This window comes from Schistocerca piceifrons, chromosome 11 (assembly GCF_021461385.2).
Source record: "Schistocerca piceifrons isolate TAMUIC-IGC-003096 chromosome 11, iqSchPice1.1, whole genome shotgun sequence".
Lineage (NCBI taxonomy): Eukaryota > Metazoa > Arthropoda > Insecta > Orthoptera > Acrididae > Schistocerca > Schistocerca piceifrons.
The window spans coordinates 90,018,343-90,041,486 of NC_060148.1; the positions used below are offsets into that span (position 1 = coordinate 90,018,343).

The 23,144-nt window shown below is 41.9% G+C and overlaps 2 protein-coding genes across 2 annotated transcripts in view; one reads left to right on the plus strand and one right to left on the minus strand.

Moving 5' to 3' along the window:
• Positions 1-3,806: 3,806 nt before the first annotated feature.
• Positions 3,807-4,298, minus strand: LOC124719737. The gene has a single exon (XM_047244939.1). The coding sequence runs from the start codon at positions 4,296-4,298 to the stop codon at positions 3,807-3,809; it is 492 nt and encodes a 163-aa protein (XP_047100895.1).
• Positions 4,299-14,625: 10,327 nt separating this feature from the next.
• LOC124719738 (60 kDa lysophospholipase-like) overlaps positions 14,626-23,144 on the plus strand; it is a 43,625-nt gene continuing 35,106 nt past the window's right edge. The window contains exon 1 of the mRNA XM_047244940.1: positions 14,626-14,657. The gene's annotated coding sequence lies outside the window, so the exon portion shown is untranslated. The remainder of the gene's footprint in view (positions 14,658-23,144) is intronic.

Below are 23,144 nucleotides of genomic sequence, written 5' to 3' on the forward strand. Positions count from 1 at the left end.
AATTTTCCAACTCATGTGCAGTAGGATAGCAGGTCACTTATTGGTAACATTTTCATAGACAGTGCTCAGGCAGAAACAATTAATATGTACCCAGTTGTTAATGGGCTATCTGATCATGATGCACAGTTCACAGAAATAACACATATAGCACGTTACAGGCTTCAGGCAGGTTTATACAAGGCAGGGAGGTGAACAGGGTACAGAGTTTTAAGAGCGGCCTAGAAAAGGTAGAATGGGATGAAGTATACACAGAAAATTATGCTAATGTCAAATTCAATTTATTCCACCGTAAATTTGTCTCAATAGTTGAGAGTTGCTTTCCTGAAATGTTATCCAAAAAAGCCATTACAAAGTCAAGTAAGCCATTGATTACTAAGGGAATTAAGATACAACATAAGAGGAAGAATGAAATATATGGACAGGTCAGAATAAGTCAGGATCCAACGTTACTTGCTTTCTACAAAAGATAGTGTAATATTTTAAAGGAAGTCATTAAGGAGTCGAGAAGCTTATGTGTTCTGACAGAAATTAATAATGCGGATAATAAGATTAAAACTGTATGGAACATTGTCAAATGGGAGATGGGGCAGCCTCACAGTGCGCAGCATACCATAGCAATAAAGCTAAATGATGATGTTGTGAGTGATAATTCACAAGTTGCAAGTATTTTTAACATTCACTTTCTGAATGTAGCAGCAAAAATAGGTTTAAAGGGTTCAGTTGAAGAAGCAAAAAAATGTTAAAAATGTCATTCCCCAGGACTTTAGGCCTCTAGAAATAGGACCAAAGCCTCCACCCCCCGTGAAATTAAGGGAATTATAAATATGCTGTTAAAAAAGAGCTCATGTGGTGTTGATGGAGTCTCTAACAGACTTTTGAAGTGTTGTTCTAATTCAATAAGTGGAGTCCTTAGTGATATACGTAATGCTTCGCTAGCACAGGGAAAGTTTCCAGACAGATTGAAATACACAATTGTCAAACCTCTTCATAAGAAAGAGGACAGGAGCGACTTAAATAATTACAGACCAATCTCATTGCTGACTTCGTTTTCTAAAATATTCGAAAAGTTATGTATTCAAGAATAGTCTCACGTTTAAGTGAAAATAATTTACTCAGCATGTCACAGTTCGGATTCCGGAAGGGTTACTCGACTGACAATGCTATCTATACATTTACCCATCACACAGTACAAGCCCTAAATAACAAATTATCGCCAGCTGGTATTTTTTGTGATCTTTCCAAGGAATTTGACTGCGTGGATGACGTCACACTCTTAGAAAAACTCAGGTTTTATGGAATCGAATGCTATACACACAGATGGTTTGAATCATACTTAACGAACAGAAACCAAAAAGTCGTGCTGAATAACACAAATAATGTTGAGAGGGTGGTAAATTCTAGTGAGTGGGGAGTTATCACAAAGGGAGTCCCATAGGGTTCAATTATAGGTCCTCTGCTGTTGCTTATTCATCTGAATGACCTCTCACTTAACATTCAGCAAGCATAACTAGTACTTTTTGCATGTGACACAAGTGTTATAATAAATCCCATTCCAGGAAAAGCAGCTGAAGATATTGTTAAGGATGTGTTTCAATGAATTATTAAGTGGTTCTCAGAAAATGGCTCTCCCTTAATTTTGAAGAACACTCACTATATCCACTTCTGTGCACTGAATAGAGTCGCACCCACAATTGATGTAGCATATGAACAGGGCTCAGTTAACAGGGTAGATTTATCCAAATTTGATGACAACTTGAACTGGAAGAAGCATATTACTGAGCTTCTCAAACAATTAAGTTCAGCTTCTTTCGCTCTTCGTATAATCGCTAGTCTTGGTAATAAACAGATCAGGCTCCTAACGTACTTTGCATATTTCCACTCAATAATGTGTTATGGAATAGTTTTCTGGGGTAACTCACCACTTAGACATAAACTATTGATTGCACAAAAGAGAGCAGTGAGAATAATTAGTGGTGTTCACCCAAGGACGTCATGTAGACACCTATTCAAGGTGGTAGGTATTTTAACTGCACCATCAGAGTACATAAATTCACTAATGAAATTCGTTATAAATAATCCATCTCAGTTTGCGAAGCACAGTGATGTTCATATGTACAACACTAGAGGGAAAAATGACCTTTCCTAACCGTTATTGAAGCTGTCAGTTGCTCAAAAAGGAGTACATTATTCAGCAACAAAAATCTTTGATCATTTATCCAACAACTTAAAGTGTCTGGCAGGTAGCAGTTTTAAATCTAGCTTAAAATCATTTCTTTTGGACAACTCCTTCTATTCCATGGACGAGATTCTGTTTCAGAACTGGTAAAAAAAATTGTACATCTAAATGTAGTTGCATATGTAGAACTAAAAATTTCAGTAATATTAGTATTAGCACTATTCACTTGTGTCTATATATATTTTGTAATCTGACTTGTTGCACATCATATCGATAAAATAATCGTAAAAATTATCTACAGAACATAAAATAACTAAACTAAACTGTCAGTGATCGGCTCGACACCAAACCTTTTCTGGACGTCTGCATTTGTTATGTGCTCACACCGCGTCAGCCCCATGGACCACCAAAGCATCTACATCTCCATGATGTGTAACATTTGCTCCTGTTGTTTCGTCACAGAGCGACACTCAGTCCCATACATTGCTGCTGGGCGTACCATGGTCTCATATACTTTTGCCTTTAGATACTGAGGGATCTTTTTATCACAGAGGACTCCATTGACCTGTCTCCACTTAAGCCAACCTGCATTCACCCTCATCCGAGTATGAAGAGATGTGTCGCAGTCTGAGGTGACGACAGGCCCTAGGTACTTACAATGCATGGTCTTCTGCAGGTCTCCTTCGCCGACACTTATGGTGCCTCTGGTTTGGGACCCTCATTCTAGGTACTCTGTATTTGGACATTGAGGTGCAGTCCTTTTTCAGCCAGTCTGTCCTTCCACGTTTGAACCTGGTGCTGGAGTTCAGGGCACGCTTGGGCAACATGTGCCACATCAACACCATAACGAAGGGTCCAGGGATGTGAAGCCTGTATGTCAGCTCTTGCCATATCCATGCAAAGGATGAATAGCAATGGTGGAAGGGCAGAACCCTGATGAACACCCACAGTGATATCGAAGGGCGGAGCAATTCCAGCAGGACTCCGAACCATACTAGTGGAATTATGGTACAAAAGTTGCACCCTGCTCACATACTCGTCAGAGACGCCATAGCAGCGAAGAGCTCGCCAAATAAGATCGTGTGGCATACGACCGACAGCCTTTTCTAGGTCTAGAAATGCCATGTGTACACTCTTCTGTCTCTCTCTGTGTTTTTCCATCAAAAGGCGAGTGGCATGGATAACATCGATGGTGTTGCAACCCTTAAAAAATCTACTCTGGTTTGGTGTTACAGAGATAACACTTCTGAGTCTGCTATCAACTGTGATACAGGAGTCGAATAGCGTGATACGTCGAGCAGTCGTTCACGTCTCCTTTTCCCTCCAGATTGGGAGTGTGATGCTAGATGTCCATGCTTGTGAAAGCTGTTTTTCGACGATGATGCGGTTGAAGAGCGAAGCAAGGAATTCTGAAGCCGGATTTCCGAGGATTTTCCAGATTTCCGCTGGTAGGTCATTTGAAACAGTTGCTTTTCCATTTTTCATCTTGCTAATGGCAAGCATTACTTCCTCAGAAGTCATTGACATCCGTTACCAGCTTCATGTCTTGTTGACAAACTAGCCAATAATCGATCTGAGTAGCATGTTCTCCACTTGTATAAGTAGCCAGATGTATTGGCCTCTTTTTAAACTATGTGTTGATCACAATGATATCATGAGCTTCTGCAAAATCACGTATCTGACATCCATCATCTTCCCACCCACTGTACCCATGTCCTCCATGGCATCGCATATATCCTTCTTTGTGAGCCCTGAAATGTCCGTTTAAATTTCCTCCAACAATAATGGACTCATCCTGGGGAACTTCTCGAAGGAGGGCATCCGGACTGTTCCAAAACTTGTCCTTCTCATCCTCAGTGCATCCAGTTTGATTTGCATAGCAAGATACAATGTGGGCAGTGATAGCTGTTGAGTCAATCTTGATAGACATAAGCCTTTCTGACATCCTGTTGACACTGGTGACATTGTTACGGAAGTCTTGGTCGACAACTATTGCTACGCCATTTCGTGTTCTGGTACCACGATAGATGAGTTTGTAGCCATCTCCGATTTCTTTCGCCTTTGAACTATTCCACTTGGTCTCCTGGATGCAGGCAATGTTGACAGGTCTTTTTTTAAGCATTTCTGCTAGTTCACGATGTTGGCCGGTCAATGAATCAATATTGAGGGTAGCAAATCTCATTAGCTGTTTAGGTTGGACTGACTTCTATAAGCTATCCCACCTATGAATGGGTAATTCTCGCCCATTTTTCACGTCACTCGGGCGCAAGAGGCGTGCATCGCTTCAGGGGGTGGGGGACGTCCTAGCATGCTCTGAATTTAGAAGAGATGTAGCTATACATGCAATAAAAAATTCCTCAACTGACGGGTCGCTTCACCTGTTGCTGAGGGCATTTTATAGCTACTGCCAGCATGCAATTAGGTCACCCTTAACCTGGAGAACAGACTTCTTTTGCAGCCGCCCCTCTGAAGTACAGACGCTACTGCTAAATGGTATTTCCCCTCTCATTTAATTCCCAGAAAGGAGGGTTGCCTCATCTGCCAGCTTCGCCATTCCGAAGTCCGCCTTCTCCGCCATCGCTGCCATTAAGGTCTTTACCTGTAATCCTGGCATGGGTTCCATGTTATACCCCACGGCGTTGGGTCCCTGCCTGAACTCATCCATCCTATCACTCTGACCTGCTGAAGTGAAGGATTCCCACACCCGCAACGTGGACTTGACAACCAAGAATTACCCCAGTGGAAGAATATGGGACCCTATCTCCCTGGAGCCGAGTTAATGATTGTGTATGCTGCCACAGTCAAAGGCAAACCACTCAGAAACAATTACTACTTAGTAAGATCAAGATTCGCATCCAAGACCCCAAGTGCCGGCCGGTGTGGCCGAGCGGTTCTAGGCGCTTCAGCCTGGAACCGCGCGACCGCTACGGTCGCAGGTTCGAATCCTGCCTCGGGCATGGATGTGTGTGATGTCCTTAGGTTAGTTAGGTTTAAGTAATTCTAAGTCTAGGGGACTGATGACCTAAGATGTTAAGTCCCATGGTGCTCAGAACCATTTTTGAACCAAGACCCCAAGTGACAACCAAGGTGTAATAACTTCGTGTGAACTGAACTGAGTAAGTTAAACTATTTCAGACAATACCACACAGCTTAACATGCCGCTTGACTTAACCTCCCATCTAACATGCATTCTGAGATGCATTATTTAATTGGGAATTTCACAAGTGCTACTCATTCATAAATAAACCTGCATTTAATTCGTGCATACCAAAGTAAATTTGAACTAACAATAGCTACTACAATGGAAGTTCTGACGGCTGGTTGAACAAATGACAGTCAACCGGTGTCGTATAATTACTTTTGTGAGCTGTTTTTACCTTATTTTCGAGGTATGTGACAATCATACCTGTAACAATGCATATGTTTTACGGCTGTGTAAGCAAACTTGTCGTAGACATAGTGAGAATACTGACTGCTGGCTATACAAATGACAGTTTCTGGGTGCCATGTACTTAGCTTCTGTGAAATTTTTATCTTTGCTGTTGTATGTGCCATAACCATTACTACATTAAGTCAGAAGCAGTAACTAACTGCCCCATATTCATCTAACTTTTTGCATAAAAAACCCTTTGCCACTTCCTGAAAAAATATTTGTTCAAAAATCGTTCAAATGGCTCTGAGCACTATGGGACTTAACTTCTGAGGTCATCAGTCGCCTAAAACTTAGAACTACTTAAACCTAACTAACCTAAGGACATCACACACATCCATGCCCAAGGCAGAATTCGAACCTGCGACCGTAGCGGTCGCGCAGGTCCCGACTGCAGTGCCTAGAACCGCTCGGCCACCACGGCAGGCAAAATATTTGTCAAAATGTCCCACAACATGAGACAAATCCCACAGGTTGGCAAAACTGGTAACTGCTTCAATGAAGTTCTGAGAGAGATAGTACACTATGGTCGTAGTCAGTAATCTATGGTGTTAGTAATCTGATACTGGAGACACTTTGATTTCACTGTGTAGTTCAAGAATTTAAATGCAATAAATGACATCATTTTGTGTACATACAAACAAAAATACACGTGCTAACTTAAATATATTAAATAAGCTGTTACTGTTGCCAATCAGGGTGCAATTTGTCCACTATACAGCAACAAGCATAACGATATATCGATTACAAGCACTTCCCTAGACACACACACACACACACACACACATACCAAATAAGTTCAACCTGAGAAACTTTATCCAATATGTCTCATATCGGAAATGTAAACCCTCTGCAAGACAGCACTTCAATCATGGACGTTCACAGAAATATCTGTAGAAGTGGACAAGATTTTAAAAAATGCCACACTTTTATATAACCGATGTAGTGAGCTTTAGAATGGGTCGTAAGTTCAAGGTATTTGCTGTAAAGTACACCAAACTTATCGTATCTGAAATTTATCGCAATTATTCACTCAATAATTTTATAAAGTACTGAAAAAAAAGCAGAGCACATATACAAAGTACAGACTTTATCATGAATACAGAGGCAACCTTTTTCACTTAAAGATCTGTGACTGCAGAAGGCAACGGAAGCCACTGCACTAAAGACAAATAATGTGTATCCACAGGACATGTGGCCTGTAATTTGAAAAACAGTCTTCGTGATCTCTCGATTGACAAAAGATTCCGGAATAGTACCCCATTCTGGGAGCGAACTGCCAAGTGGGAGGTGACCATGAGAAAAAGATTGAATAACCAACGAAAGGATAAGTTTCTACGAGTCGGGGCGTGGAACGTCAGAAGTTTGAACGTGGTAGGGCAGCCAGAAAAGTTGAAAAGGAAAATGCTAAGGCTCTGTCTAGATATTGTTGGGGACAGTGAAGTGAAATGGAAAGAAGACGAGGATTTCTGCTCAAATGGGTATAGGATAACAGTATAATAGGAGCACGATTCGTTATGAATAGGAAGGTTGCACAGAGAGTGAATTACTATGAACAACTCAGTGATAAGATTCTTCTCATCAGAATCGACTTTAAACAATACCAGCAACGACAGTTGAGAAATACATGCCGATGTCGCAAGTGAAAGATCAAGAGAAAGAGAAAGTGTATGAGGATATTGAATGGATAATTCAGTACATAAAGGGTGATGAAAATCTAATAATCATGGCGGGACAGGATTCAGGCTGTAGGGGAAGGAGTAGAAGAAAGGGTCATGGAAGAAGATGGGGTTGTATTAGGAATGAGAAAAGAGAAAGAATAACTGAATTGTGCAATAATTTTCTGTTAGTAATAGTGAATACCCTGTTCAAGAATCACAAGATGAGGAGGTGTACTTGGAAAAGGTCGGAAGATACAGGAATATTTCAGTTAGAGTACATCGTGATCAGGTAGCGATTCCGAAATCAACTACTGGATTGTAATTCCCAGGGTCAGATATAAAGATACGGCCAAACTTTCAGGAAACATTCCTCACACACAAAGAAAGAAAATATCTTATGTGGACATGTGTCCGGAAACACTTACTTTCCATGTTAGAGCTCACTTTATTACTTCTCTTCAAATCACATTAATCATGGAATGGAAACACACAGCAACAGAAAGTACCAGCGTGACTTCAAACACTTTGGTACAGGAAATATTCAAAATGTCCTCCGATAGCGAGGATACATGCATCCACCCTCCGTCGCGTGGAATCCCTGATGCGCTGATGCAGCCCTGGAGAATGGCATATTGTATCACAGCTGTCCACAATACGAGCACGAAGAGTCTCTACATTTGGTACCGGGGTTGCGTAGACAAGAGCTTTCAAATGCCCCCAAAAATGAAAGTCAAGAGGGTTGAGGTCAGGAGAGCATGGAGGCCATGGAATTGGTCCGCCTCTACCAATCCATTGGTCACCGAATCTGTTGTTGCGAAGCGCACCAACACTTCGACTGAAATGTACAGGAGCTCCATCGTGCATGAACCACATGTTGTGTCGTACTTGTAAAGGCACATGTTATAGCAGCACAGGTAGAGTATCCCGTATGAAATCATGGCGGTGAATCGAGGAAGTACAGTACATACTGACGAAACTAAAACGAGCTCTAACATGGAAATTAAGCGTTTCCGGACACATGTCCACGTAACATCTTTTCTTTATTTGTGTGTGAGGAATGTTTTCTGAAAGTTTGGCCGTACCTTTTTGTAACACCCTGTACACTCAGATCACAATTTAGAAGTGATGAAGAGTAGGCTGAAGTTTAAGAGACTAGTCAGGAAAAATCAGTGCACAAAGGAGTGGAATGAATAGGGACGCTTGAAGTTCTCTAAGGCTATAGATACAGCGATAAGGGATAGCTCGACAGGCAGCTCGGTTTAATAGGAATGGACATCTCCAAAGAGGACATATACAGAAGTTGGGAAGAAAAAAAGTTGGTACAAAGAAGGTAATTAGAAGACACCATGAGTAACAGAAGAAAAACCTCAGTTGATCGATGAAAGAATGAAGTACAAAAATGTTCAGGAAAATTCAGGATTACAGAAATACATCTAGGAATGAAATAAATAGGAAGTGCTGGGAAGCTAAGGCGAAATGGCTGCACGAAAAACGTGAAGAAATCGATAAAGAAATGACTGTCGGAAGGACTGACTCAGCATACAGAGAAGTGAAAACAATTTTCGGTGAAATTACAAACAAAGGCGGTAACGCTGAGAGTGCATTGGTAATTCCACTGCTAAATGCAAAGGAGAGAGCGGATGGGGGAGAAGAGTACATTGAAGGCCCCAATGGCGGGGAAGATGTGTCTGATGTGATAGAAGAAGAAACAGAAATCGATATAGAAGAGACAGGGGATCCAGCATTAGAATCAGAAATTTAAAGAACTTCGGAAGACTTACGATCAGGTAAGGCAGAAGGAACAGATAGCAGGCCATCAGTTTTTCTAAAATCTTTGGAGGAAGTGGCTACAAAACGACTGTTTACATTGGTGTGTAGAATATATGAGTCTGTCGATGTACTATCTGACTTTCTGAAAAACATCATCCACATAATTGCGAAGATTGCAAGAGCTGTCAAGTGCGAGAATTATCGCACAGTCAGCTTAGCAGCTCATACATCCAAGTTCCTGACAAGAATAGCATAGAGAAGAATGGAAAAGAAAACTGAGGATGTGTTAGATGATGCTCAGTATGGCTTTAGGAAAGGTAAAGGCACCAGAGAGGCTGTTCTGACGTTGTGGTTGTTGATGGAAGCAAGACTAAAGAAAAATCAAGACACGTTCATAGGATTTGTCGATCTGGAAAAAGCTTTGGACTATGTAAAATGGTGCAAAATGTTCTAAATTCTGAGAAAAATAGGCGTAAGCTATAGGGAAAGACGGATAACATACAATATGTACAAGAGCCAGGAGGGAATAATAGGAGTGGAAGATCAAGAACGAAGAGCTCGGATTAAAAATGGCTTAAGACAGATGGAAGGGAATACAAACGTTTTAAAAATGAGATTGCCAAGAAGTGCAAAATGACTAAGCAGGAATGGCTGGAGGACAAATGTAAAGATTTACAAGCATATTTCATAAGCTGAAACGTAGATAATACATATAGGAAAACTAAAGTGACCTTTGAGAAAAGAGAGGCAGCTGTATGAATGTCAAGAGCTCTGATGAAAAACCAGTCATAAGCAAAGATGGGAAAGCTGAAAGGTGTAAGGAGTGTATAAAGGTCCTATACAAGGGTGATGCACTTGAAAGCAATATTATAAAAAGGGAAGTGGACATAGATGAAGATGAAATGGGAGATATGATACTGCGAGAAGAATTTTAGAATGCTCTGAAATATCTAAGTCGAAACAAGGCCCCGGGAGGAGACGATAGTCAGTCAGAACTACTGATAGCCTTGGGAGAGCCAGCCATGACAAAACTCTTCAATCTGGTGAGCCAAATGTATGAGACTGATGAAATAACCCCAGATTTCATGAAGATGTAGTAACTCCAATTACATAGTACACAGTCGCTGAAAATTACGGAACAGTTACTTTAATAAGTCACGATTGCAAAATATTAACACGAATTCTCTACAGAAGAATGGAAAAACTGGTAGAAGCCGACATCAGGAAACATCAGTTTGGATTCTGGAGAAATGTAGGAACACGAGAGGCAATACTGCCCCTACGACTTATCTTGGAAGATAGGTTAAGGAAAAGCAAACCCACATCTATAGCATTTGCGTTTTTAGAGAAAGCGTTTGACAAGTGTTGACTGGAATAATCTCTTTGAAATTCTGAAGATAGCAGGAGTAAAATACATGGAGCGAAACACTATTTACGAATAGTACAAAAAACAGATGGCAGTTATAAGAGTCGACGGGCATGAAAGAAAAGCAGTGGTTGAGAAGGGAATGAGATAGGGTTGCAGCCCATCCTCGATGTTATTCGATATGTACATTAAAAAAGCAGTATAGGAATCCAAAGAAAAATTTGGAGTAGGAATTAAAGTTCTGGGAGAAGAAATAAAAACTTTGGTGATTGCTGACGATATTGTAATTGTGCCAGAGACAGCAAAGGACTTGGATGAGCAGCTGAGCGGAATGAACACTGTCTTGAGAGGAGGATAAAAGATGATCATCAGCAATAGCAAATCAAAGATAATGATATGTAGTGTATTAAATCAGGTGTTGCTAAGGAAATTAGATTAGAAAACGAGACGCTTAAAGTAGTAGATGAGTTTTGTTATTCGGGCCACAAAATAACCGTGATGGCCAAAGTAGAGATCGTATAAAAAATGCTTTGGCAATGTCAGAAAAGCATTTCTGAAGAAGAGAAATTTGTTAACATCGAACATATATTTTAAGTAAAATATGGCGTTTCAGTCTTCGATCGCTATTCTTTATTTTCAATTACCGGTTTCGGGCTAGCTGCCCATTTTCAGATCATATATTGTAGTTACAGAGTAACTTGTCCGTACAGAACACTCGGTTCGCTGTCACAAGTAAAGTAAATTTCAATCTGTTAAAACCTTATATCGCAATTTTTAAGAGTAACCTGATTGGTAACAGTAAAAAGTGCCCTTTACCTATAACAATTGTGCATCTGTTATTATTTCACCATATATATTAATGGCGAATATTCTACATTTCAATTATATTTTATGTTTCTTTATAAAGAAATTTTAAATTAATGTAAAAATTTTTCGTTTCAGGGTCCACTCAAAAAAGATTATTCATATGTTATTACCTTAAAAATTGTTTTATTAAAAAGAATATTCGCCATTAATATATACGGTGAAATAATAACAGATGCACAATTGTTATAGGTAGAGGGCACTTTTTACTGTTACCAATCAGGTTACTCTTAAAAACTGCGATATAAGGTTTTAACAGATTGAAATTTACTTTACTTATGACAGTGAACCGAGTGTTCTGTACGGACAAGTTACTCTGTAACTACAATATATGATCTGAAGATGGGCTGCTAGCCCGAAACCAGTAATTGAAAATAAAGAATAGCGATCGAAGACTGAAACCCCATATTTTATTTAATGAACGATCGCTGAATTCCCATTGAGACAATCATGTCTAGTTTTGATATATTTTAAGTGTTGGAAAGTCTTTTCTGATGGTATTTGTCTGAAGTGTTGTCATCTATGGAGATGACACTTTGATGATAAACAGTTTAGATAAGAAGAGAACAGAAGCGTTTGAAATGTGGTGCTATAGAAGAATAGTGAAGATTAGAGGGGTCGACCACGTGACTAATGAAGATTTGATGAATAGAATTGGGGAGAATTTATGGTAAAACTAGACCCAAAGAAGGGATCGGTTGATAGGACACATTCTGAGACATCAGAGGATCAGTAGTTTAGTATTGGAGGTATTTGTGGGCGGTAAAAATCGTAGAGGGAGGCCAAAAGATGAATACAGGAAGCAGATTCGGAAAGATGTAGGTTGCAAATAGTAGGAGTTGAAAAGGCTTGCACAAGATAGGGTAGTGTGGAGAGCTGCATCAGAGCAATCTTCAGACTGAAGACCACAACAACAAGAAGACAGGGATGTAGTCTTTTGCCCCGTCTGTTCAATCTATACATCGAAGAAGCAATAATGGGAATAAAATATAGGTTCAGCAGTGGAACTGAAATTCAAGGCGAAAGGATATCAATGATAAGATTCGCTGATGACATTGCAATCCTCAGTGAAGGTGAAGGAGAATTACAGGATCTGCTGGGTGGAACGAACAGTGTAATGAGTACAGAATAGCAACTGAGAGTAAATCGAAGAGATACGAAAGTAATGAAAAGTAGAAGATACAAAAGCAGCGAGAAACTTAAAATCAGGATTGGTGGTTATGAAGTAGATAAAGTCAAATAATTCTGCTACCTAGGCAGCAAAATACGCATGGCAGATGGAGCAAGGAGGACATAAAAAGTAGATTAGGCCGGTATTACACTATCAAATTTCTTTGTCCAACATCTTTGTCAAACATATTTGATAGTGTAATAGGGACTTTGTCAAATGTCGTCCAATATTTGATCAAATCTAGGGCCTCCCCTTAGATTTGATCAAAGAAATCGCTTGTCTTCTGTTCCCTGCAATTTGACATGTTACCACATGGAGCGCTAGCATCGCTACAGCACTCTGTCGTCTGTAGTGTTTTTATAAACATTGCCGGTAAATACAATTGGTGTGTGCCGACAACTACAAAATTAATAGAGATGTATGAAGCTGATGAGGCGCTTTACAACGTAAGGCACCCTGAATACAAAAATAGATTAAGAAGATTGGTGACCTGACCTGACCTGACCTAACCTAACCTAACCCTCTCCTGTAGCAAGGAATCGGAGTGTTACAGTGAGCCTGTCTTCTGCAGATGTAGCAGTTCTTAAGTGAATATTGTGCTTTGTGATATGAGGATACACTTCACTGAGGACATACAGAAATGTATGCTCATCCATTCTTAAGTAACTGATGTACGACTTGACGTCTTCCACTGTAAGCTCACGTAACAAGTTTTGTTCAATGCTTTTATCGTGTCGTGGTAAAACCCATGGCTTCACCGAAATTAGATTAGTTTTTCGTTCGATAGATCTATGCTGAGGAGATCCTCGTGGATGTGAAACATGTCAATTTTTTAAAAAATCTGAAATAACAATACTAATAGTATCAATAAATACAATCCATCACATGTTTCTATTAAAAATTTCGTCAATGGAGTAGGAGGAGTTGACCACTAGTAAGCCTTTCAGGCTCCTTTTAAACTGATCTTTATTTGTAAATAAACTTTTTATGTTTGCTGGCAAATTATTGAAGCTGAGTGTTCCTGAGTAGTGGACCCCTTTTGGAAGTAAAGTAAGTGCTTTCAAGTCCTTGTGCAGATCATTTTTGTTCCTGGTATTGTATGTATGAACTGAGTTGTTTGTTGGAAAAAGAAATATATTATTTAGGACAAATTTCATTAAGGAGTAAATATACTGAGAGGCAGTGGTTAGTATACCCAGTTCTTTGAAGAGGTTTCTATATGACGTCCGTGAATTTAATTCACAAATAATACGTATTACACGCTTTTGGACTATGAAAACTTTTGTTTGACTTGAATTTTTACCCCAAAATATTATACTATATGACATTATGGAATGAAAGCAGGCAAAGTATGCAAGCTTTTTCATTTTTATGTTGCCTATGTCTGCTAACACTCGAATTGCAAATACAGATTTGTTAAGGAGTTTCTGCAGTTCTGTGGTGTACTCCTCCCAACTGAATTTATTATCAAGTTGTAGTCCCAGGAATTTAAGTGTCAACCTCGTATGTATGGTTCCTTTTTTTCCCCCACATCTTTTCCGCATGTGCACACAATGCAATTGCGGTACGTGGAACTGCTGTGGTTAATAACAAGTTGTTGTCAGCCATCTTGAACTTTGACGAAAAATTTGGTGACATTGTAATACCCCTTCTACCGCTACGTCAAAGATCTTTGTCAAATATATTTGACGGAATATTTGATCACATCTTTGATCAAATCTTTGACAAACAAATTTGATAGTGTAATACCGGCCTCAGCCACAGCCTGGGGCACGTTTCAAGAATGGGATTTTCACTCTGCAGCGGAGTGTGCGCTATATGAAACTTGCTGGCAGGTTATAACTGTGTGCCAGACCGAGACTCGAACTCGAGACCTTTGCCTTTCGCGGCAAGTGCTCTTCCAACTGAGCTACCCAAGCACGCCTGAGTCGCTAGAGCACTTGCCCGCGTAAGACAAAGGTCCCGAGTTCGAGTCTCGGGCACACAGTTTTAATCTGCCAGGAAGTTTCAACGACGGCAGTGTTTCGCAGAAGTAAGAGTCGGCTGGTTTCTCAGAAAGGCGTTGCGCAACGCCGAGGCCGCACCTCGCGATTTCCGCCAGCGTCCACATGGAGTGGGTCACGTGACGACAGAGCTGCGGCGCTCTCGCGCTGCGCTGGGCAGCCAGGCAGTCGCTGGCGAGGCGTGGCGGAGAGCGCAGTGCTGCGAGTACAGAGCAGGTAATTCACTGTGTGGAGCACAAAACTGTTTCACATATAACTATCATCTCTGGATGTTTCAAGACTCGATGGAGTAAAAACACTTCTCATGTCTGAATACTAGAAAAAGGTTTCACAGTGTGTTTTCTTACCTTGCATTGCCAATGTTACTATCGATTGTGTGTAACCGGTACATTCCAAGCCAAAGTTGAGTGACCTTTGCTTGTGGGATTCCTTTGAAATTACGAAGTGTGTAATCGCCGTGTCGCGGACTTGTTTAATGTTATTTGGAAAAGATGCAGATCCCGTTTTATGGATACGGGGTGTTCAAAAAGTCTCTCCGCAGTGCCGTATGATAGCCACGCGTGCCGTATGCCGCTGTGAATATACAGGGTGTTACAAAAAGGTACGGCCAAACTTTCAGAAAACATTCCTCACACACAAATAAAGAAAAGATGTTATGTGGACATGTGTCCGCAAACGCTTTATTTCCATGTTAGAGCTCATTTTAGTTTCGTCAGTTTGTACTGTACTTCCTCGATTCACCGCCATGATTTCATACGGGATACCCTCTACCTGTGCTGCTAGAACATCTGCCTTTGCAAGTACGACACAACATGTGGTTCATGCACGATGGAGCTCCTGCACATTTCAGTCCAAGTGTTCGTACGCTTCTCAACAACAGATTCGGTGACCGATGGACCAATTCCATGGCCTCCACGCTCTCCTGACCTCAATCATCTTGACTTTCATTTATGGGGACATTTGAAAGCTGTAGAGACTCTTCGTGCTCGTATTGTGGACGGCTGTGATACAATACGCCATTCTCCAGGGCTGCATCAGAGCATCAGGGATTCCATGCGACGGAGGGTGGATGCACGTATCCTCGCTAACGGAGGACATTTTGAACATTTCCTGTAACAAAGTGTTTGAAGTCACGCTGGTACGTTCTGTTGCTGTGTGTTTCCATTCCATGATTAATGTGATTTGAAGAGAAGTAATAAAATGAACTCTAACATGGAAAGTAAGCGTTTCTGGACACATGTCCACATAACATATTTTCTTTCTTTGTGTGTGAGGAATGTTTCCTGAAAGTTTGGCCTTACCTTTTTGTAACACCCTGTATACTGAAATGAAACTGAGTGAAATACAAGTTAGGCCGGCCGAAGTGGCCGTGCGGTTAAAGGCGCTGCAGTCTGGAACCGCAAGACCGCTACGGTCGCAGGTTCGAATCCTGCCTCGGGCATGGATGTTTGTGATGTCCTTAGGTTAGTTAGGTTTACCTAGTTCTAAGTTCTAGGGGACTAATGACCTCAGCAGTTGAGTCCCATAGTGCTCAGAGCCATTTGAACCATTTAGCCAAATACAAGTTATTGATTTATTGAATATTCATTTTTGCTCAAAAATGTTCAAATTAAATGTTGAAAGTGTCGCCCTTGTTGTTGAATACACAATTCCATTCGTCTAATCATGTTTCCAAACTCAGGCTGTAACATCTCTCCTGTAACAGGAGCAGTGAAAGTGCATATTGCAGTTTTCAATTAGTCGATGGATTTTGGACAGTTTTTATAGACAGTTGCTTTCGCTGCACCCCAGAAGAAAAAGTTAGGTGGTGTTAGGTCAGGCGCCGGCCGGGGTGGCCGAGCGGTTAAAGGCGCTTCAGTCCGGAACCGCGTGACCGCTACGGTCGCAGGTTCGAATACTGCCTCGGGCATGGATGTGTGCGATGTCCTTAGGTTAGTTAGGTTTAAGTAGTTCTAAGTTCCAGGGGACTGATGACCTCAGAAGTTAAGTTCCATAGTGCTCAAGGTATTTGAACCATTTTTTTTTTGTTAGGTCAGGCGATCGTGGAGGCCAAAGTCCGTATGAAATTATGCGATCACCGAAAACATCAGCAAGCAGTGACATTGAAACGTGAGCTGCATGCGCGGTTGCACCATCTTGTTTAAAATAACCGTTCAGTATTTCATTTAACACAAGTTCTCCTATGAATGGGTACAAATGGCTCTAAGCACTATCGGACTTAACTTCTGGGGTCATTAGTCGCCTAGAACCTAGAACTACTTAAACCTAACTAACCTCATGACATCCCACACATCCATGCCCGTGGCAGGATTCGCACCTGCGACCGTAGCAGGCGCGCGGTTCCGGACTGAAGCGCCTAGAACCGCTCGGCCACAACGGCCGGCTATGAATGGTTGCAGAATATCACTGCAGTATCGTTGTGCGTTTATTGTTTCGTTGAAAAATATGGGACCTACAATCTGACGTCTAGAAATTGCAATTCAAACTCCTATTTTCACAGAATGATGTGCTTCCTCATGAATACACAATGGATTTGCACTATTCCAGAGACCAGAATTTTGCGAGTTCATGTACCCGGATAAATGAAACCATGCCTCATCACTGAAAAATGTTTCATTAAGAATACCCCTTCCAATTTGTTGAACGAAATTTTGGAACCATTGAAAATAATGCAGCCTCTTGCCATGATCAGTATTTTTCAGTTTTTGCACCACTATTGCTTTGTATGGGAAAAGTTCTAATTTTTTACTTACAGCTATATGGGCCGTTCCGACACTAACATCGATGTCCTGAGCGAGTTGTCTTACTGACTTGTTCGGACTCGTGGACATTTTATCGGAAATATCGAGTAGTTTATCCTCAGACAAAACGCTAGGGCGACCACTTCTCGGTGCATCTGTCACTCAACCCGTACTTCCAAATTTATTAATCAAAACCCCCAAACAGTATCGCGATGTGGGAGTGTTGTCTCTGGGAAAACTGAATTAAATGTTTGACGGACTGAAACTGTGTATTCACCGCCAGCTTTGAACATTTGTTCGACTAAAAACACACGTTATTCAATGGTTAGCATTTTAACAGTGACAAAAATGAAACAAACGAACAAAGGAACTAAACTTAAACGCTCACGTGAACACGTAACGACACACACCAACGATACTACTGCCGCTGGCTCAGATAAACGGAACAGTGGAATGTTGGGAGAGTCCACTTGGAGGGCAGGCGAACAATCATACGGCACTGCGGAGAGACTTTTTGAACACCCCGTACATTCGATTCACTAACTATTAGTAAAGCGGACCAAATTTTTTTCCCACTACAGCGCCAGCTTATACATTGCTGTAGGCCACTTCGAGTAACTATTTGAAAATACAGGATGTATCAAAAAGAATCATCAGATATATGAACAAAATGTTTGACATATGTGCGTGAGCAACGTACAGTTAGCAAGAGTAAACTCTCGAGTTTTACGCGGTTCCCGCTAGGTAGCAGCAGTGTGTGACCACTTCAGTTCTGGTAAAAATGATGTCGGGACAACAGAAACCGGCCAGCCGCAGTGGCCAAGCGGTTCTAGGCGCTTCAGTCTGGAACCGAGTGACTGCTATGGTCGCAGGTTCGAATCCTGCCTCGGGCATGGATGTGTGTGATGTCCTTAGGTTAGTTAGGTTTAAGTATTCTAAGTTCAAGCGACTGATGACCTAAAATGTTAAGTCCCATAGTGCTCAGAGCCATTTGAAGCATTTTTGAACAATAGAAACCGTTTTGTATTCTACGTTTTGCGCAGTGTGGATCAGTGATAACTGTTAAGCGTGAGTTTCGCACTAGGTATGGTGTGGATCCTCCAACAGCACAGAGCATTAGACGATGGCATGAAGAATTCCTAGAAACATGTTGCTTGTGTAAACGCAAATAGCCGGGCCGTCCCCGAGTGTCTGACACAGACGTCGAACGCATCCGCCATAGTTTCACAGGGAGCCCGCAGAAATCCGTTCGCCGTGAAGCTCGACAGCTCAGCATGGTCCCCGATGTCCGTCTGGCGTGTGTTGTGTCGACGTTTACACACGAAACCAAACAAAATTGAACTACTGCAAGCTTTTGGTGAAGGTGACAAACATGTAGAGCTATGTAATTTCGTTCTTGCCAAGATGACAGGATGACTGCTTTCTTGCACAGTGTTTGGTGATGAGGAGACATTCCGTTGAAATGGGAAGCTGAACCACTTCAAAGGGCTTTTACTGGCACACTGTAGCGCCTGCTGTTCGAAATATTCCACAAATAGATTTGCAACAGCTGGACTCAGGGCGCTTTGTTCGTAAAACTCATTATCATACTGGAAATTAGTCGCAGCTACTCGACTCTGCCAGTGAAAGCCCTCTGAAGTGGTATCGGTATGTGGATGACACTTTTGTGGTATGGAATCATGGGGAAGGGGAATTGTATGGTTTCTTGTTGCACCTAAATAGTATTAATCCAAAGATACAATTTACTATGCAGAAAGAGCGTAATGGAGGGCTTAATTTTTTGGATGTAGCAGTAATTAAACGGGCAGATGGGAGTGTATGTTATACACTGCATAGAAAAAATACGCACACACCGACCGTTACCTCCATAGGGATTCGAACGATCGTCCTAGGCAGAAGAGATGTGTCATTAAAACATTAGTGGCCAGAGGTAATAGTACACTACTGGGCATTAAAATTACTACACCAAGAAGAAATGCAAATAATAAACCGGTATTCATTGGACAAATATATTATACTATAACTGACATGTGATTACATTGTAACGCAATTTGGGTGCATAGATCCTGAGAAATCAGTACCCAGAACAACCACCTCTGGCCGTAATAACGGCCTTGATACGCCTGGGCATTGAGTCAAACAGAGCTTGGGTGCCCTGTACAGGTATAGCTGTCCATGCAGCTTCAACACGATACCACGGTTCATCAAGAGTAGTGACTGGCGTATTGTGACGAGGCAGTTGCTGGGTTACCATTGACCACACGTTTTCAATTGGTAAGTGATCTGGAGAATGTGCAGTCGATCATTTTCTGCATCTAGAAAGGCCCGTACAGGACCTGCAACATGCGGTCGGGCATTATGCTGCTGAAATGTAGGGTTTCGCAGGGATCGAATGGAGGGTAGAGCCACGGGTCGTAACACATCTGAAATGTAACGTCCACTGTTCAAAGTGTCGTCAGTGCGAACAAGAGGTGACCCCATACCATCACGCTGGGTCATACGCCAGTATGGCGATGACGAATACACGCTTCCAATGTGCGTTGACCTCGATGTCGCCGAACACGGATGCGAACATCACGATGCTCTAAACAGAACCTGGATTCATCCGAAAAAATGACGTTTTGCCATTCGTGCACCCAGGTTCGTCGTCGAGTACACCATAGCTGGCGCTCCTATCTGTGATGCAGCGTCAAAGGTAACCGCAGCCACGGTCTCCGACCTGATAGTCCGTGCTGCTGCAAACGTCGTCGAACTGTTGGTGCAGATGGTTGTTGTCTTGCAAACATCCCCATCAGGGATCGAGACGTGGCTGCACGATCACTTACAGCCATGCGCACAAGATGCCTGTCATCTCGACTGCTAGCGATACGAGGCCGCTGGGATCCAGCACGGCGGCGTTCCATATTACCCTCCTGAACCCACCAATTCCATATTCTGCTAACAGTCATTGGATCTCGACCAACGCGAGCAGCAATGTCGCGATACGATAAACCGCAATCGCGATAGGATACAATCCGACCTTTATCAAAGTCGGAAACGTGATGGTACGCATTTCTCCTCCTTGCACGAGGCATCACAACAACGTTTCACCAGGCAACGCCGGTCAACTGCTGTTTGTGTATGAGAAATCGGTTGGAAACTTGTGTCAGCACGTTGTAGGTGTCCCCACCGGCTCCTACCTTTTGTGAATGCTCTGAGAAGGTAATGATTTGCATATCACAGCATCTTCTTCCTGTCGGTTAAATTTCGCGTCTGTAGCACGTCATCTTCGTGGTGTAGCGATTTTAATGGCCAGTAATGTATCTGCGAGCCAGTTTATTTGCAAGTTGAGTTAAATCATTTGCGAATGGCTTTTAAGAAAAATGTATACGCTGACAACGAGTTAGATCGCACACTGCATCCCAGAAGAAAAGAGTCTGACAACAATCAGCAATAACAACTGTCAAACGGAAAAGTTTTTTCTTCCACTTATCCGCAATATTACAGACCGTAATGGCAAAGTTCTGGTCAAGTTTCAGGCTGAAACCATCTTTAGACCCACCAAGAAGATTAGTGAGTGTTTAAGATCGGCGGAAGTCGCTCGACACCGCTTAGCAAATCCTTGGGTGTATGAAATTCCGTGCAGCTGTGGGAAGGTTTATATTGGAACGACGAAAAGAAGTGTCAATACCCATTTAACCGAACACAAAAGGAACTGTCGACTGCGACATACCGACAAATCAGCCGTAGCGGAACATGTTTTTAAAGACGGTGATCACGAAAATAAAATTTAATGAGACGAGTGTGCTATCACAGACATCGCATTATTACGAACGTATGTATAGAGACGCTATAGGGATTCAGAAACACCACAATAATTTCAGCAGAAAAGAGGAACGCTTAAAGTTAGACAAGATATGCGGTCGAATTTGCACCAACGATGTGACAATCGATTATCTTCGATCGAGAATAATGACGTTAGAGAGAGATTTACAGCCGGCTCGACGTGACGAATGGTGGTGCCCTCTATGCGCTCTATATAAACGGGACCTCCACGGCCTATCAGCTAATTCATCACCGTATCATCTCATCAATACTCTGGGAAGGAACACACATCCTGGACTCAGAAAGCCGGCCGGAGTGGCCGAGAGGTTCTAGGCGCCACAGTCTGGAACCGCGAGACCGCTGCGGTCGCTGGTTCGAATCCTGCCTCGGGCATGAATGTGTGTGATGTACTAGGTTAGTTAGGTTTAAGTGGTTCTAAGTTCTAGGGGACTGATGACGACAGAAGTTAAGTCACACAGTGCTCAGATCCATTTGAACCATTTTTTTAACTCAGAGCTCCAATCAATACACTCCATCGCCACTTTAGGCGGTAAACTTCATCTCATCATTATAAAACAAAATACTCATCTCCATCAGTATAAACATCACCCTCATCATAAACATCATCCACCTGGGGTCATACTCCCCAAGCCAGTACCACACACAAGCCATATTCGTACACATAGGACCATTTCGTGAGACAGAGCGTTGACAGAACGCTGGCTCTTCGAAACACACATGGGTTTCTGGCAGCCAGTCTTTGACTGCAGTTGGCAACGAAACGTCAGGAAGTAGTTTTACAGACCGACCATGGCTTCTCAGCCCAGTAGTTTTGAGTAATGAAGACGCCGGCTGTGAAAGCCTACACGTTATGATTAGTTCGTATTTAGTTTTCCCATGTGTTTCAGTAGGTTCTAAACTGAATCATGGTAGGACCACGTTTAAGGTATTTCTCATTTATTCTTTGCTCCCAGTTACACATTTTTAATTACATTGAATGTTTGGATCGCTGATTGGGGGAGGCTGACTGGGAAGCCTCACTCCACTTTCCCTTCCCCCATCTCTTCCTTCTTCCAACATATACGTATTAAAATAAAAAGACCGCAATTAAGAAACACATTACTCTGATATGTGGCACTGAGTAAGTACAACTACTTAGGTAAATTTTACATTTATCAACAGTTCTTTCCTTTTCAACTTATTGCAAAATTTTAGATGTTACTTATTTCGTATTACGTTGTTTTAGATCTGAAGATGTTCTGGAGAGCGATGGAAACATTTAATGTAATTACAAATGTATAAGTGGGAGCGAACAATAAATGAGAATTATCTTATATATGTACAGTTGCTCGCTCTCTCTAGGCGATTATGTCGGCTATAGTGATAATATATAGTTGTCTTGAAACAAACGTGGAATCGTTTTCTAGGTAGGTGAAGCTGCCCTGTCAACGTAACGCTTTTACTACGGGTACGTTTTTAAATTTGTCACGCGCATACCAGCTTCTTTAACGGAAAAAGTTTCCACATAAACTGCAAATGCTTTAATTTCGCTTTACTGCGTGTGCCGCGATGCCCGAATATCTTCCACACAAATGAGTCCTTGCATGTTCATTGTCATCTAAAAGAAATCGTGAGCTCTTCAGAGCACCGTTCCTCGTTTTAAAGTTGACGCCATTTTAAATTTAACACTGTCCGTCTAGATGTGTTTCAAGCTGCGTCGTAAGGCGTGGGCGGGTAGCTCATCCGGTAAGAAGCGTGGGTGAAGGTTGAAACGTCCTTCAGGGCACAGACGTCCGATCCGCCAGATGCCTTCAGCTGTGGTCAGCTGCAGTAAGCAGTCTCGCTGCAACCTTGAAACGTGCGAGGAAATACCTTAGCAATGCGCGGAACTGGTTTGTCGGCATACGGTTGCCATCCGTCCGTCTCCATGTATCGGTCCCGCCACCGTTATGGAGCTTCTTGTCCCGATATTCCGAGAAAGAAAAAGGAAAATAAACGTTAAGAGTTTGGCTCCGGTACTGAAGGAACGCCATATGTTGGCGCGACACGTAAATGCAGCCTGAGTTTTATTTATGTCAACATATTTATGATTACAAGATCGGCTCATAGATGGAGTTGCATGTTGCGTATCTTCCCTCCACGACGCAAGAACCTTTTA

Excerpts from the sequence above, each read along its gene's own strand:
- LOC124719737 (XM_047244939.1), bottom strand. The coding sequence starts at position 4,298 with ATGCTTAAAAAAAGACCTGTCAACATTGCCTGCATCCAGGAGACCAAG.